The sequence below is a fragment of the Hevea brasiliensis genome, chromosome 14, assembly GCF_030052815.1.
Source record: "Hevea brasiliensis isolate MT/VB/25A 57/8 chromosome 14, ASM3005281v1, whole genome shotgun sequence".
NCBI lineage: Eukaryota > Viridiplantae > Streptophyta > Magnoliopsida > Malpighiales > Euphorbiaceae > Hevea > Hevea brasiliensis.
The window spans coordinates 84318647-84333123 of NC_079506.1; the positions used below are offsets into that span (position 1 = coordinate 84318647).

At 30.3% G+C, this 14477-nt stretch overlaps 2 protein-coding genes and 1 non-coding gene across 4 annotated transcripts; 2 read left to right on the top strand and 1 right to left on the bottom strand.

Moving 5' to 3' along the window:
• The first annotated feature begins 226 nt into the window (after positions 1-226).
• Positions 227-6104, top strand: LOC110650610 (factor of DNA methylation 1). Of its 2 annotated transcripts, XM_058133605.1 has the most exons (6): positions 250-1664; positions 2225-2382; positions 2769-2906; positions 3084-3293; positions 3660-3836; positions 5770-6104. In XM_058133605.1, exons 1-6 carry the CDS (start codon positions 1484-1486, stop codon positions 5791-5793), a joined length of 888 nt encoding a protein of 295 aa, XP_057989588.1. In that variant the 5' UTR covers positions 250-1483; the 3' UTR covers positions 5794-6104. The 2 variants fall into 2 exon arrangements, with proteins under 2 accessions (XP_057989587.1, XP_057989588.1); XM_058133604.1 differs by lacking the exon at positions 5770-6104 and having other exon boundaries at positions 227-1664; positions 3660-4971.
• LOC131173725 (small nucleolar RNA snoR143) lies at positions 4839-4970 on the top strand. The gene has a single exon (XR_009144038.1). It is a non-coding gene; the product is annotated as a small nucleolar RNA snoR143 (small nucleolar RNA).
• Positions 6105-8392: 2288 nt separating the features above from the next.
• On the bottom strand, positions 8393-10359 carry LOC110650608 (expansin-A4). Its single transcript, XM_021805668.2, has 3 exons — positions 10107-10359; positions 9539-9857; positions 8393-9022 (listed from the first exon to the last, which is right to left on the bottom strand). The coding sequence occupies exons 1-3, from the start codon at positions 10252-10254 to the stop codon at positions 8713-8715; spliced, it is 777 nt and encodes a 258-aa protein (XP_021661360.2). The 5' UTR covers positions 10255-10359; the 3' UTR covers positions 8393-8712.
• Positions 10360-14477: the final 4118 nt, after the last annotated feature.

Sequence of the window (14477 nt, forward strand, 5' to 3'; positions counted from 1 at the left end):
GTTCCAATAAAATTCGGGGCAAAAATACGATGGTTTTACCAACCACAGTCATAGGGTGTTGTTTGCATGAGGATCCAAGTCCCTATCACTATATTTGGTAAAAAAAAAAATGAAAAAAGAATTGGTTAGTTGTTATTGGGCCTGGGCCTTAGGCTTTGGACAGGGTCCAGGTTCCAAGAGCATACGCAGAACAGGGCTCTGCCTTAAGTTATGACAGCAGAGAGCAGAGAGCAGCTCCTTGGTAAGGGTAACTCCTTGCTTCCAGTGTGCCAAAAAAAAGGTCACTCCTTTTCACTTCCACTTCTTCATTTATTTATTTGTTTGTTTATTTCCTGTTTGGTGAGCGGGAAAATGGTGGAAAGTGAGAGAGAAATGAGATGATTTGTTATTTTATTTCTTTATAATCATTGCTTAAAGAAGAAGAAACAATAAATACTTAGAAAAACTCATTTGAAATTCTAGCTAACTGGTTTTTTAGGCTCAGGTTAAGCATTCTGAATTTCAAAACCCTTTCTTTATCTTTCTAGGTGACTAAAAGAGCCTACACCTTGTCAATATCTAATGGCAAAATCCACACATTTGGTTGATAAATGTGATTACGGTTTGAAATGTTGATTTTAATGCATGCAATAGCCATAATTTGAGTTATTATATCATGGTAACTGTTGGGAACAAGCAGTATATATTTGAGGCATTAAGAAATTACATGTAAAAATTAAACTACTTTAGGTTTTCTTTATTTCTTGTGACATGCAGCATTTTATGTCTTTGAGCATTCATGTGGGGTTTCTCTTCAATCTGTAGTTACTGTGAATTAGGCCATTAATATTATAGTGAGTTTCATTTATAAATTTCATTCTGATCTTTAATCCTCACTTGGTATGTAATATATTCTGTTCTTCATATTTGGTTCAATCTAACTTTGTATTGTTGTTATTACCTATCGTTCTGTTTTATTTTGGCTCATGTTCTAGGCATCTGTAGAATGAAGTTGTAAAAGAGATCTAATATAGCAAACACAACTAGTTGACAGTTTAGTCCTTAACAAAGTTAAATGGGAGAAAGGATTCATGTTGTGTGAAATTGTTTTGGGATTGTGATGCAGTCAAGGAAGACTAGGTTTAGGAATTATTTAATTTAATTGTTAATTGTGGAAGTAAGACCTTTAATTCAGATTTTCTAGTGCAATTAGGAAATTTAGATTTCTATTATTTATGAATTTTTATAAAATAATATTAGGCTTAGTATTTTCCTCGTTAGCTTGGTTTAGTATTTCTTATCTTGGGATATTATAAATACCTAATACCTATTTAATCTAGGTATTTTGAAGAGCGTATTATTATTGATATTGACAATCGAGGATTAATTAAATTTGAGAGTTTATTTCCTTTCCCCTTTGAGTGTTTTTTGTGGTTCTACACCATACCGCAGCCTGATTCTGCGGAGTTGAGATGTTGTAGGCACCATTTTATACTAGATTGAAATGGATAACCACATTCTTGAAGAGCTGCAAAAGGCAGGCAATCTTGTTGTGAGCCTTGCCAGGGAGATTGATTTCAAAAACCAGAAGTTGTTGGAAATGGAGAAGAAGTGTGATGGGACATCAGCATCTCTAAATGTGATGATGAAGGAGAATGACAGACTGCAGCAAGCACGTGTTGAAGGTATTCCATGCTCTATAAATATGGAATTTTTCGTAATCTCTAGTCATTATTTCTACAAGTGTCCTGCCATCATTAAGTTTAATACTCAAATCCTCAAGATTAATGTATTAAAAGATTTGATGTTTTATTGTTGCTAGAAACTTGATGCCATAATGACATGGAACATGTTTAAAAATAATTATTTTCATGCACCGGGACAAACCTCTAACATTTTGTTTCTGAGAGTCTCATCCTTGGGTTGGGTACGAGAACAAATGTGAATTGTGGTACAAGTGAAGCAACTAGAATTTATTGGGTATTTTTATCCCTGTATCTCATTTTACTGCCTTGCGAAATTTACTCAGTAAAGATGGGTATGTATCAACCAAAAATATATGGCAACTAGATTTAATGAGCACTTTTGCTTGCCACTTTTATTTTTCTATTTAATATAGCTAAGAATTAAATGGTTTGGTCTTGATTCCCTCTTTTTTTTGTTCTCTTTCTCTGTTCATCTTCTGGGTTTTTTCTGGCAGTTAGGTATGAAAAGTGCATGCTTATCACTTGAATTTATTAACCAGGTATAAAGAAGATGCAGATTGTCAATGCATGTAACAAGACACTGCAGCAGAAATTAGACTTTCAAAGGAATGAATTTGAGCAGAAAATTAAAGAACTCGAGAAGCAAGTAGCTCAACATGACCTTGAGCAGAAAAATTTGATCCTTCAGAGGGAAGAGGTACTCATTCTTACTTTAATGAGCTGATTGCTTCTATTTCTTTGTAGCCCTAAAGAGAAGATACTTCTAATTTTGCCACTATGAAAATGTTTGTCCTTTTTTTGGTTGTTCTGATAATGTTTTATTCCAGACTGCTTGTAGAACAACTCATCCTATTATCTATACTTCTGCTGGTCTTTGATGACCAGCACAAGATACACAATTTTGTTTGAGGCAATTTCAAATATTTGTGTTTGCAAATTATGATTGTCATCAGCGTTAGTGTTTACTTTCAATTTCAATTTTCTTCCTAATCTATAAAGTCAGCTTTGGATCAAATTTCATTGTAAGTTTTCCTGAGGAATCTCCTAGTTAAGCTGACACATTAATTTGAACTATATCCACAGCTGACTGATGATTTGAGAAAAGAATTAGCAGAAAAAGTAGAAGAATTACAGTGCATGGACAATCTTAACCAAATGCTTATCGTCAAAGAGCGCACAAGTAATTTTGAGCTGCAAGAAGCTCGAAAGGAATTATTAAGTGTAAGAATTTTAACAACCCCCCTCCCATCTCTTGTTCTCTTGTCTTGACTAAATGACAATTTATATTCTTAGGTTTTGTCTATGTACTAATTTTTTTCATTAACATCTATCTTCTCAACATTAGTGTAATGAATGCAAAATTATGAATAAATCAATGATATTGCGTATGTAATGTAGGGATTGCAAGATTTTATGGATGGTGAAATTACTATTGGAGTCAAGAGAATGGGAGAGATTGATATCAAACCGTTTGAAGATATCTGCTTGCAGAAGTTCTCTAGAGATTATGAGGAGAAATTGATGCAGATATGCTCATTGTGGCAACACTATATCAGCAATCCAAATTGGCATCCCTTCAAGAACGAGTTTGTAGATGGGAAATTGCAAGTACTCTCTCTACCTTGTAATTATTGTTTTGTTTACCTGCATACATAGATCGATCCTACATGAACAATGAATAATTAGACAGTTCCATAAGAAATTTGCATTGTTTTAGAGCGATTGATCAGTCCCGGAGTAGATAATATTAGTGTGAGAAATTGGAGGCTGGCCTGAGGGATGCACCCAACAAAATGCAATACATGGAGTTCTTTTTTTACTTGTAGACCTCTTTGGCAGCCGTAATGAACTTCAATTGGCAAGGCTTATGTTGGAGCAATTAAAAATATCATAACTGATCTGCTACTAGATCCTAAATACACTGCTATACTCCTTAGTACCCAATATATGAGCGATAATTCTTTGAAAATGCAGGAAGTAATAGACAAAGATGACACAAAGCTGAAGGAGTTGAGAGAACTGTGGGGCGATGCACCATACAAAGCCATAGCTGATTCACTAATGGAATTGAACGAATACAATCCAAGTGGGAGATATGTAGTTCCTGAACTCTGGAACTATGAAGAAGGAAGAAAAGCCAGTCTACAAGAGGTAATCAAGTATATGATTCGAGAGTTGAAGAGTTACAAATCTCTCAAGCGTAAAAAGCGATGGAGCTGCCATTAGAATCTAGTATTACAGAGTTTGTATTTATCAGTTAGGCTTATAGGAGGATTATGCTGTCCTATCAAGTAACTCAATAATTAAACTTGGCTGTGAATGTACTAGAACTGAGCTTAATCTGAATTGAAATTTGAAAGGGAAAAAAAAAAAGAAGGAAACAAGAGGATAGGGCAAAAAAGAAGGAAACAAGAGAATAGGGCAACTGCTGCATCTATAAAAATCAAAAGCTGGATACGCAAGTTCACTGAAATTTACCCAAAAATTATTGTGGCGCAAACTTTTTAAATGTCTAGGCTTTTTTATCAGAGAGAAATGGGCTTGATTAATGGGCTCTTGAAAGCCCCAGGATTCTAGACTTTCTCCTATAAATTTGAAAAAACCTAGAATTTCAAGCTCTCGTGTCATGCTTGAGTAGCACTTCCTCTGTATTTTGAAACTGCGGCCGTCATAAAATCCCTCATAGCGTAAAATTGTCATCAATATTTCTCCTCAATCTTCATTTGTTGTTGCTTTTGTTGTTTAATTGTTTAAGCTAATGGGTTATGATTTGAAAGAGAGAGGCTTGAGTGGGATCCCAACAACAGTCAAGACGCATCTCGTTTAAAGGGTTAAAAAGATAGGATGAAAGGCAAAGAAGAAGATGCCGCCACTCTTTTCAAAGAGTCTGTGCTTGGGTGTCTCCAATTTGTCATTTTTCCCTCTTTCTTGACCTTTTTTTGATTTGGGTTTTTCCCACAATGACGGTTCTTTCAATCTTTTACACTTGATATGAACCCAAATCACAAGATTTTTTTTCTTGGCAATATTAATGTTAGCTCGTCTTTGGTTTAATAAGAATTTGCATTTGTTGTGTTTGTTGTGAGGAAGCGCTTTATTTTTGTTTCCTCACTGAACAACAGTGCAGACAGAGAAAGCCTGATTGCTGCCTGTTTTCTCAAAGCAGAGAGCTGTTTTTGGGAAAGTAGGTATATAATTAGGCAGCGGCCAGACAACCGTAGGGATGGAATCCACAGATGGCGGGTATTTGATACCGCTTTGTCTACTAAATCCCATCTCACATGTATACTTTTGATGGATAACACTTACTACCCCCATGAATGGGTGGTTGGGTGGCTGCGTATAGACCAGTTATCTGATTTGATGCACAGAAATAGTGATCGAAGGGAAACCCTCAAGTTGTTTGATGATATGCTTGAAAGACTTCAACTATTACCTTACACATACTATAGCTTACATGCTGTCAGAATTAAGTAAATCAATTTAATTACGTTTCATTATATACATTATCTACTGTCTTAAACATTCAAGTAGAATTGATCGATTACCTGTACCATGAACCTTAATTCATGACCTATCATATTCATGGTGTTGCTGTTTCTGCCTATAATTTCTGGTAAAGTGGATTAATTTTTCATAAAGTTTTTCCAGATTTTTAATGCGTTATTATGTTGGAGAATGTCAATATTCTACAATTTGTTGCTGCCACTTGGTTGAATATTTGTCGATAGCAAATGCCTAGACGGAGTACCAATAACACATTTAGGCATTTGGCATCCATTTTGGATAGCTACCCAGTATTATTGGCATGTGCTGATCCACTCGTAAATGGGGTGATTACAGCAAGTGTGGATTCTATTCAATAATTTCTGTTCTTATTTTATGTCTTTGTGAATTTGAAAATATCCATTTGCATTCGCTATTTATCATATTTATAATGCGTTGGTTTCCTTGTAAGGTTTGTGAGTTGAACAAAGAGGAGACGTTATTTCATTAGTCATCTCTTTTGAGTTGTGACTTGCAGAAGCCTTGAGGTTCTGTTTATATAAGCTGCGTTTCGCTGATGTTAATTTTATCCATTCAGAGACCTACCAATTCAACGCAATAGCATATGCCTGAATAACCTACTCGCCAACGTGGGCATAAATGTTGATATTTATTTGTGGAGAGGGCTGCACTTGCAACCGATTTGAGAATACCCAAAATTTGTATTCATTTGAAAATACCAACCCAGCTTTGGTTTATTTACAAAAGTGTTCTGTTATACTATTATGGCGGCAAGTTAATGTTGCAAAGTAAGGAACAGAGGTTTTGCTCTTGTTGTCATTGCATACATTGGCCTCGAGATTTAAGTGGCTACTTGATGGAATGTTAATTTTTTCCATTTTCTACAGAAAATAAAGATCTTGATTTACCTGATATGAACTATAGTAGGCTATTATCATCATACAAGTTACCTATAAGACTCCTAAAAAGAACACACTTAGTACACGTTTGGCGTTGTAATTGAAGAATTCGAAGTGCTTTTCAAATTGAAAGCATCATTTTTAATGTTGAAAAAAATAATTTGTAAAAAATTATTTTATTAATGTAATATTTTTATGATTAGAATTTAAGAAAATATTTTAAATTATTTTTAACACTCTTTAATTAATATATTTAAAATAAAGTGACTTTTGGTATCTATTTGATATTTTAATTTGAAGGTCAAAAATCTTATTTTTTATAAAAAAAGAAATGATTGACAAAATAAATTTAAATATTTATGTATTATTTGTTTTATGGAAAATTTAATTATAATTTATAAAATTAAAAATTTTTATCTAAAATCTGTAATATAATTTAAGAATTTTTTTCACATTAAATTATGGATTTTATATAAACTTTTTTTAATTTTAAAAGTTGCAATTAAATTGATTAAAATTAAAAATTTTAAATAAAATAAGCAATATACATAAAATTTTTAATTTATTTTGCCAATATGAAAAAAAAAAACTTAATTTTAGATGTTCTTAAAAAAATAATTTAAAAAATTTATTTTATTATTTGAATATCTAAAATTTATTAAATTTAATTTTAAATTATTTTTTAATACTCTTTAATTAATATATTTTAATAACAATTTTTTTGGCAACAACTTCAATAACAATATTAAATAAACCCCTATAGTAAAATAGAATAACATAAATAAAATAAAATATTATTTTAGTTTTTGTTTCCATAAATATTCATATTTGCATTTTCCACCCTTTTTAATTTTTGGTATATTCCAGCTGATAATGAGTTCATTTCAAAACATGGAGTTACTTGTACCCTTGTTGATGATTTTTCTACCTTTCCTTTTCCTTGGCATGATGACAATACTAAGCCTTAAAGGTCAAACTATATTAACGATGAAACCTATTTTCTATCATGCTTTTAAAGAAACAAACTTATTCAAATTTAATATGAATGATTTTTTTTTTTTTTCATATCCTTATGAGCTGTAATTGATTGAATTCACATCTTTAATTACCCAACAACCCAAAACTAATTTATGCTCCTAGCTATTACAACTCCCATATCTTGTACATTTTTCACTTTTATATTTATATTTTATATTAAAATATTTGCATGGATTTATAAGTCCATTTAAGGATTATGATTTTAATTTACTTTTTTTAAAAATTGTAACTTTTCATTTTGAAAAAGACAATTTAAATATATTATGTAATTATTTAAATTTTTTACAATTAAAGTATATTAAATTTAATTTAAAAATAATTTTGATAGACTTTAACTAATATGTTTTTTAAATGATAGCTTTAAAAATAATACAATAACTAAATATTAATCTCAAATTAATGTATATTACTCCCTATATCCCATTTTAAGTGCTTTTTAAAATTTTTGCACATAATTAATGAAATGATTAAATAAATTTATTTTTATAAAAAAAAATATTGATAATTAACTAAGTATCATTGCATTTAATTAAGATAAAGAAAAGGCAATAAACAAGAAATAAATGCATTAGCGATGACAATAAGTAAAAGTAAAATTGAAAAATAATAATTAATATTTTCTTAATTTTCTAAAAAGACAAATAAAGTGAGACAAAAAATTTAAACATCACTTAAAATAAAACAACGGGAATATTTTTTGTTACTCAATCATGCTAGACATTAAAACTAATTTACAAATTTTCGATATTATTTTCCTTTACGGTATCCTTCATCTCTCCTTCTTCATTTCATTTTCTTTTCCCCGTCAACTTATTACACTTATATATGTATATATATATATAATTTGAGAATTTTGACAAGCCTTGAAATCTAAAACTTTTCTACTTGACATTCAAATTGGCCATCAAAGAACTTTGAGGAAAGGAAGAATATATTTCAATGTGAACCAAGAAAAGATGATACTAAAGGCAGCACTTCCATTCAACTTGTTCAGTTTCAACTTGGACAACTAGTTTTGCAAGGTAGAGTTTGTTCCTTCCCCAACTTCCAATTCTTTCCATCCAAATATCTTCAACCAAACAAACAAAAGAAAATTCCTTATTTTTCTAACCCAAATGGCTAACCATATAATAAAATTGAATATTTTTTAGCAAGAGAATTGAGATAGTGAAATTCAAATAAGAATCAAATGAATAATACATATTCAACATTTGAATCAAGTTAAATAAAGCATACAATAAAATTGACACAACCCATTAAACATTGGATACCAAATGCTTAACCTTTCAATAGCCACACATTAATTAGGCACTAAATGAAGAAAATTACAATATCATGTGTATATATATTAAATTATGTCACGGCAAATAAAAGCTGCGGGCAATTTGACTTTGCAGCCTCCTCAGCTCCTCCCTTACATTTAACTTTTCACTTTTACCGAAAAACAAAAAAAAAAAAAAAGGAAGAACCCTCTTTTAAAAGCTTAATAACGCATTTTCCCCATTTCAACTTTTCCCATAAAAAGGAAACAGAAATCCAAAAATTAAAAAAAGGGGAAAATATTAGGAGGGAAAATTACTAAATTAGACCCTGAAATTCTTCCCGGTGAAAGTTTGGCCAAATTGCCAATTTGAAGGGACAATATTCCAGGAAGTGGAGGTACGTCTATCACTGCCTGTGACCCTGAAGGAGAGTGACTGACCAACCAAAATAGCATTTGATTGCCAATTTTGACCCCAGTTACGACTCAAGCTCATCCATCCAGTCTTTGATCCTTTTACGCTCGCCTTCACGATATCTCCTGCACCTGCGACGTTGGTGATCAATACAAGGTTGAAGTAACGGAAGCCGTTGATGGTGAACCTGATTCCTCCTCCCTTTCTGCATGGCACCCTATAAAAAAAATGGGAATTTAATTATTTTAGATAGGTATTTTAGTAATTTCTCAAAAAATTGTTCATATTTGGAACATAGAAGATAAGGATTCCGTGGGATCAAAAGAAAGGAACGGTTCTGATTTTAAGTATATATTTTGCCTTAATTACAATTTTACCCTTTTTTATGAAAAATTGTTCAACCAAATCGAATCGATTTATGTGCAACAATTTTCATTTATGGTAATGAATCTCATCATGCTTAAGAATTATAATTAAATTATTATATTAAAAAAGTTCATTTTTTAATAAATATTTTTTAATGAAATAGATAAAATTTTTTGAATCAAAATAATTAATTGAAAATTTTGAAATTTGCAATTGTTAAATATCATTAGTAAAAATTAAAATTGAAATATATTCATTTCTTTGTCGAGACATCAATAAAATTAATAATACTTTTTTTCCTTTTTGAAAGAAAACGCGTTAGAGCCTTAGAGGGAGTAAACAAGAGTAGAAAGCTCGATTTTTTTACCGGCGATAAGAGACCGGGACGATGCCGGCACGGTATTCGGCGATCTTGAGGAACATGGGCATGGCAAGATCGAAGTGAGGACGAGGAGGGTTGCACCACCCGCCATTGTCACTTGGCAGAGCATAGTTAGGAGGGCAAAAGTTTGTGGCTGTGACAAAGATTGATGGGCTACCGGCATGGCACCATTGTGGATCATTAGCACATTTGATTTCAAAACAAGCACCACAACTAAGGCCGTTGTTGAACAGGGCTGTGCTTAGAGCTGCAGTGCTCACCCCGTAGCCTTGGCTGTACAGGTTTCCGTACCCACAAGCACCACCTACACATAAACAAAGAGAAGAGTAAGATCATTTCCGCAAATGGGTTTCTTGAGATTAATGGAAAGGTATGGGCTTATTTGGGAAATGCAGTAACAAATCATGGGTCAATTATGAAAAATGCAGATGCCCTCGAGTTGTTGAGAACAGAGCAACATAAATGAACCAGTAACAGAGGAAATTGTATATTGTTTCTGAAAATGATGAGATTAACAAGAACAGAAGAATGAATATGTCAAAAATTACAGTACCCATTGTCCCAGAGGCATCACTGCCTCCATAGAAAGTAGCATGGGCGCTTTGCCATGATCCACCAGTGTAAACACCAGGAATTCTTGCATCAACAAGAGTCAAAAACAGCACTAAAGACACAATACCAATTGCACCCCTCGCAGCCATTGGTTTCTTCCCTAACCAATGCTCTATAAAACAAGAGAGGAAGAGAAGTGTATGGGAAAGAGAGATGGGGAATTTTGGAGTTGTGGGGTGTGAGGAGAAAGGTAAAGAGTGGACTGGTATTTATGGAGGCAAGAGGCATGAAATTGCCAAAAAAAGATTAACTCAATAATCACCCTTAATTAGTGCTGATTTTGTTCTCTAGTTAATTATAGCCACCTTGGCGGTAATCCCTTTCAACCTCCAAGAAGGTTTTTTTATTTTTTTTACAGCAATTCAATTCTCTTAATATTACTTGACAGAAATGCCCCTAGGGTTTATCCATTTGGGAAAACTATTATTAGGGTTTTGGTAGAAAGGTAGGGGCATGTGAGGAAATGATGGGCTTTGCTTCACTTGCAAGTTGTGCCTTTGATTACAAGCTTTGTCCCAACATTTTCCTTTCCTTTTGGTCCTTTCTGATTTTTCCCTCCCTTAATTGGGAGGTGGTGGGCTTGAATTTGGAAGGAAATGGTGGGGCTACCAGTTGGTAGAATTAGAAACCCTAACTTCATATTTCATAACAATGTGTTTCATACCCAAAACTTTTGTGGCAATTACCCTAATTCATTAGGTCATTCATAATTTTGTAGTAATTCTATAGTTTTGCATACAATTATGATTATTAATGTTTAACATGATACTTTATACCATTGTGTTCCACACAATTAACATTTCTATTCAATTCCTTTTTTTCTAAGCAAGTACTAAAAGAAGTCAAATATAAACTCTTAAATATTTATATTATAAAATGAATAGAAATATATATATGTAAAAATTTTACTTACTATTTACTAAATTTTTCTTTTTTATATAATGGAGTCTCAATACTTGGTATTTAGTATTTATCAAAATTTTCTTTTTTAATTTAATATAAATTCAATGAATCGAGCAATAAGTGACGGATTATGTAATAAGAAGAAAATCTTGTATAGACCGAATTCACTATAGAATTAAGATATAAACATGCAAGATTGACGAATTTAATAGGTAAGTCCTACCCTACATTTTTGTGTCTTGAGTTTATACAAGAATAATCCATAATAAAAGATAACTCTCTTTTTCTTACGATAAATGTGATTAATATTAAAACAGATAATTTTCTTTTTCACAAATAAAGGAAAAAATAAAAATTTTTCCAAATTAAGAAATATAATTATCATCTCATTATTAAATATTCATTCAGTATAAGAATTTTATATATGACAATATATGTCCCATAGTGCAAGAAATGGCCCAAAAAAAAATTTACACCATGATTAGTTTCATAATGTTGTAGTATTTCATTAGTTTTGCATACAATTATGATTATTAATGCTTAACATGATGCTTTATGCCAATGTGTTCCATACAATTAACATTTCTATTCAATTCCTTTTTTTAATTGAATGCTAAATAATATAAACTATTAAATATTTACATAATTTTGAATAAATTAAATATTTATACTATAAAACATGCATAAACTCATGTGTATATGAATTGTATTTAATTTACTATTTACCAAAATTTTCTTCTTCTTTTTTTTTACAAAATAAATAAAGGAAATATTAAAAACTTAAGAGAAACACTTATCATCTAATTATCAAATATTCATGTTAACATATGATAAATGAGTCGAGTTTATATTAAGCCTTATTTTTAGACTCATTTAATAAATGAGTCAAACTCCAACTCAATATTTTTTTGACTCGCGTTAAAACTCGTCAGCTGATTCATTTGTAAAAGTATTTATAATTATTTTATTTTATTACATGGTAAATATTTTTATTTTATATGTGATTATTCTAAAAATAATATATTATTAAAAATTATGATATAATTAATATATAATTGTATTTATACATTATAGTTATCTGTAATTTACATATAATTTTTTATGAAAATTAAGTTAAATTTTATATAAGATTTAATAAAAATTTAACTTGGCTCAGCTCATTCTTTAAATGAATCAAACATGAGCTTATTGATATTCAACTCATTGAATTCAAGCTAAAAAATATTTTGACAAATTAAATTTAAATTCTTTAAAACTCAATTATAGTGTATGAAATCACCAATCAATTAATTGAAATCATAAAATTAGGAAAGTAATCTCAAGCTCAAAATCCACTTATCCATATTTTAAAAATATAGTCTAAGTGTAAACCCAAATAAAATTAGTCAAGCATAGGACACATAAAGATAAAGGTATCATTGCAAGCAAGAGTTATCCACCAGGCGAGGAAATTGTAGTAATTATATAATTGTAGAAGGAGGTATTTGTAATATGCGGCTAACTTTCTTTAAAGTAGAAAGCAGGCTTGCCTGGACTATGTACCCGCCAAATTCAAGTTATTTGACGGCCAAATTTCAAAAGGGCCGCAGCCGTAGGTGGAGAAGTGGGGACCCACTAAATTATCCGGATTTATCGGTCCACGTATTACGCTGTGCATTAGCCGTACGATTTAGTGGACTCTCTCTTGCTTAGGTCTTCCGCCTTCTAAAAGTCTTAAGCTTATGCACTATAGCTTTTATATTACTTCGCTGCCCTTTTTAATATTTACTTTCTTTAAAGATCGAGCTAGAATTTTTCCTTTAAAAATATAATAAATTTTATTATTATAATTAATATTTATTAATATTAAATAATAATTTTAAAATATTAATCTATCCTTATTATTTTTTATTTGAAGTTTTTTTTTAAAGAATGTTATTTGCAGTCATTAGCTAAAGGGATATTTGATTTTCCTCCAATCATAATCTCACGAAGCATGTTTCATTATTATTATTATTGTTATTATTTAAAGGAGACTAAAGGTTTTTTTTTATATTTATTAAAAAGTTATATAATTTTCCACTAAAATAATTATTTTTTTTATACAAGACAAAAAATAATAATTATTGAAGGTATATAAAAAATAATAAATTATATAAAATGAGATATTTTTAATAATTTTTATTATAATATCAATAAATTAAAATTAATAAAAAAAAAAAAAGGAGAGAGAGTTAAAAAACGGTTGGGACGGTGGTGAGTGTGGTTTACAGGTTTGGCATTAAGGAGAATCCAAAGTGAGGAGTGAGTCTATCAACCAAATCTAAGGGATCGAACACGTCATCAAAAATAATTCAACAACGCACACCCACCTGTCACCCTTGTAAGCTAGCTACCTAAGCTATACAAACGTGTGTTTTTATTTGTATTTTTAGTCCATCAAACTCCAACTCATTCCATGTGAAGTTGCCACCTAGATTTCGTCCTCTCCACCAAACATTTCGCAACTCCATTTATGTACCTCTAATTTCTAGTTTATCCTTTAACTTTCATTATTATAAAATTTAGACTAACTCAACGGGTTGATTTGACATATTCATGATTTAGACACAAAATCGAATTAATTCTCTGAATGATCTGGTTGTACTGTTGACTTGTTGATCTAGCAATTTATTTATTTTTTAAATTGAAAATTTAAAATATTAATATATGGTAACATAAGAAGTTATATAAAATGATATTTTTATTTTAATTTTAACATATAATTAATATTTTATAAATATTAAGAAAATAATTACTCATTTATAAAAGTGTTTATTTTGTATATTAATTGTAAACTTTAAAAATAAAAATATTTAATATTTAAATATTTTTATATAAATTTGAGAGTATTATTAAGGTATATGTAAATATAACTTAAAAAATATTGAAATATTAATTGTAAAATTAAATTTTAGTTGATTATCACATGGCGTGCGTAATATTTAATTAATTTTTTAATGAGTCACTAATTAAACCTTTAACCTACTAATCGAATCAGTGACTTATCACTTGAGTCTTTCAACCGGTCTAAAACTATGATGATTTTTATCACCCAAAAGATTTCAATAAAAAATAGTAAACACTTTTTTGGCCTTATAAATATTTTATTTTCCTTTATTGATTAATTAATTAAGATTTTTTTTTTTAAATTTAGGTTTAATAAATTAGTAACATTCTCTAAGGATCACTAAACTTACAATTGTTTAATTTTAATTGAGAGTTAAGACAAACTAAAATCAGACTGTGGAGTCTTAATACTCAATAATTACCTGTTGAATCAATACAATAATTAAAATTTTTTAAATTTTTAAAGAAATTATGAGAGTCTAATAGAGGTTCAATATAGACTGAATAATAATTAATGGGCTATGCAATAAAAGGGAGTCAT

Coding starts and splice junctions, on each gene's coding strand:
- LOC110650610 (XM_058133604.1), top strand. CDS start 1,484: ATGGATAACCACATTCTTGAAGAGCTGCAAAAGGCAGGCAATCTTGTT. Junction 2,907..3,083: donor CTCGAAAGGAATTATTAAGT/GTAAGAATTTTA, acceptor TATGTAATGTAG/GGATTGCAAGATTTTATGGA. Junction 3,294..3,659: donor TTGTAGATGGGAAATTGCAA/GTACTCTCTCTA, acceptor TTGAAAATGCAG/GAAGTAATAGACAAAGATGA.
- LOC110650608 (XM_021805668.2), bottom strand. CDS start 10,254: ATGGCTGCGAGGGGTGCAATTGGTATTGTGTCTTTAGTGCTGTTTTTG. Junction 9,858..10,106: donor TGATGCCTCTGGGACAATGG/GTACTGTAATTT, acceptor GTTTATGTGTAG/GTGGTGCTTGTGGGTACGGA. Junction 9,023..9,538: donor GTCCCGGTCTCTTATCGCCG/GTAAAAAAATCG, acceptor TTTTTTTTATAG/GGTGCCATGCAGAAAGGGAG.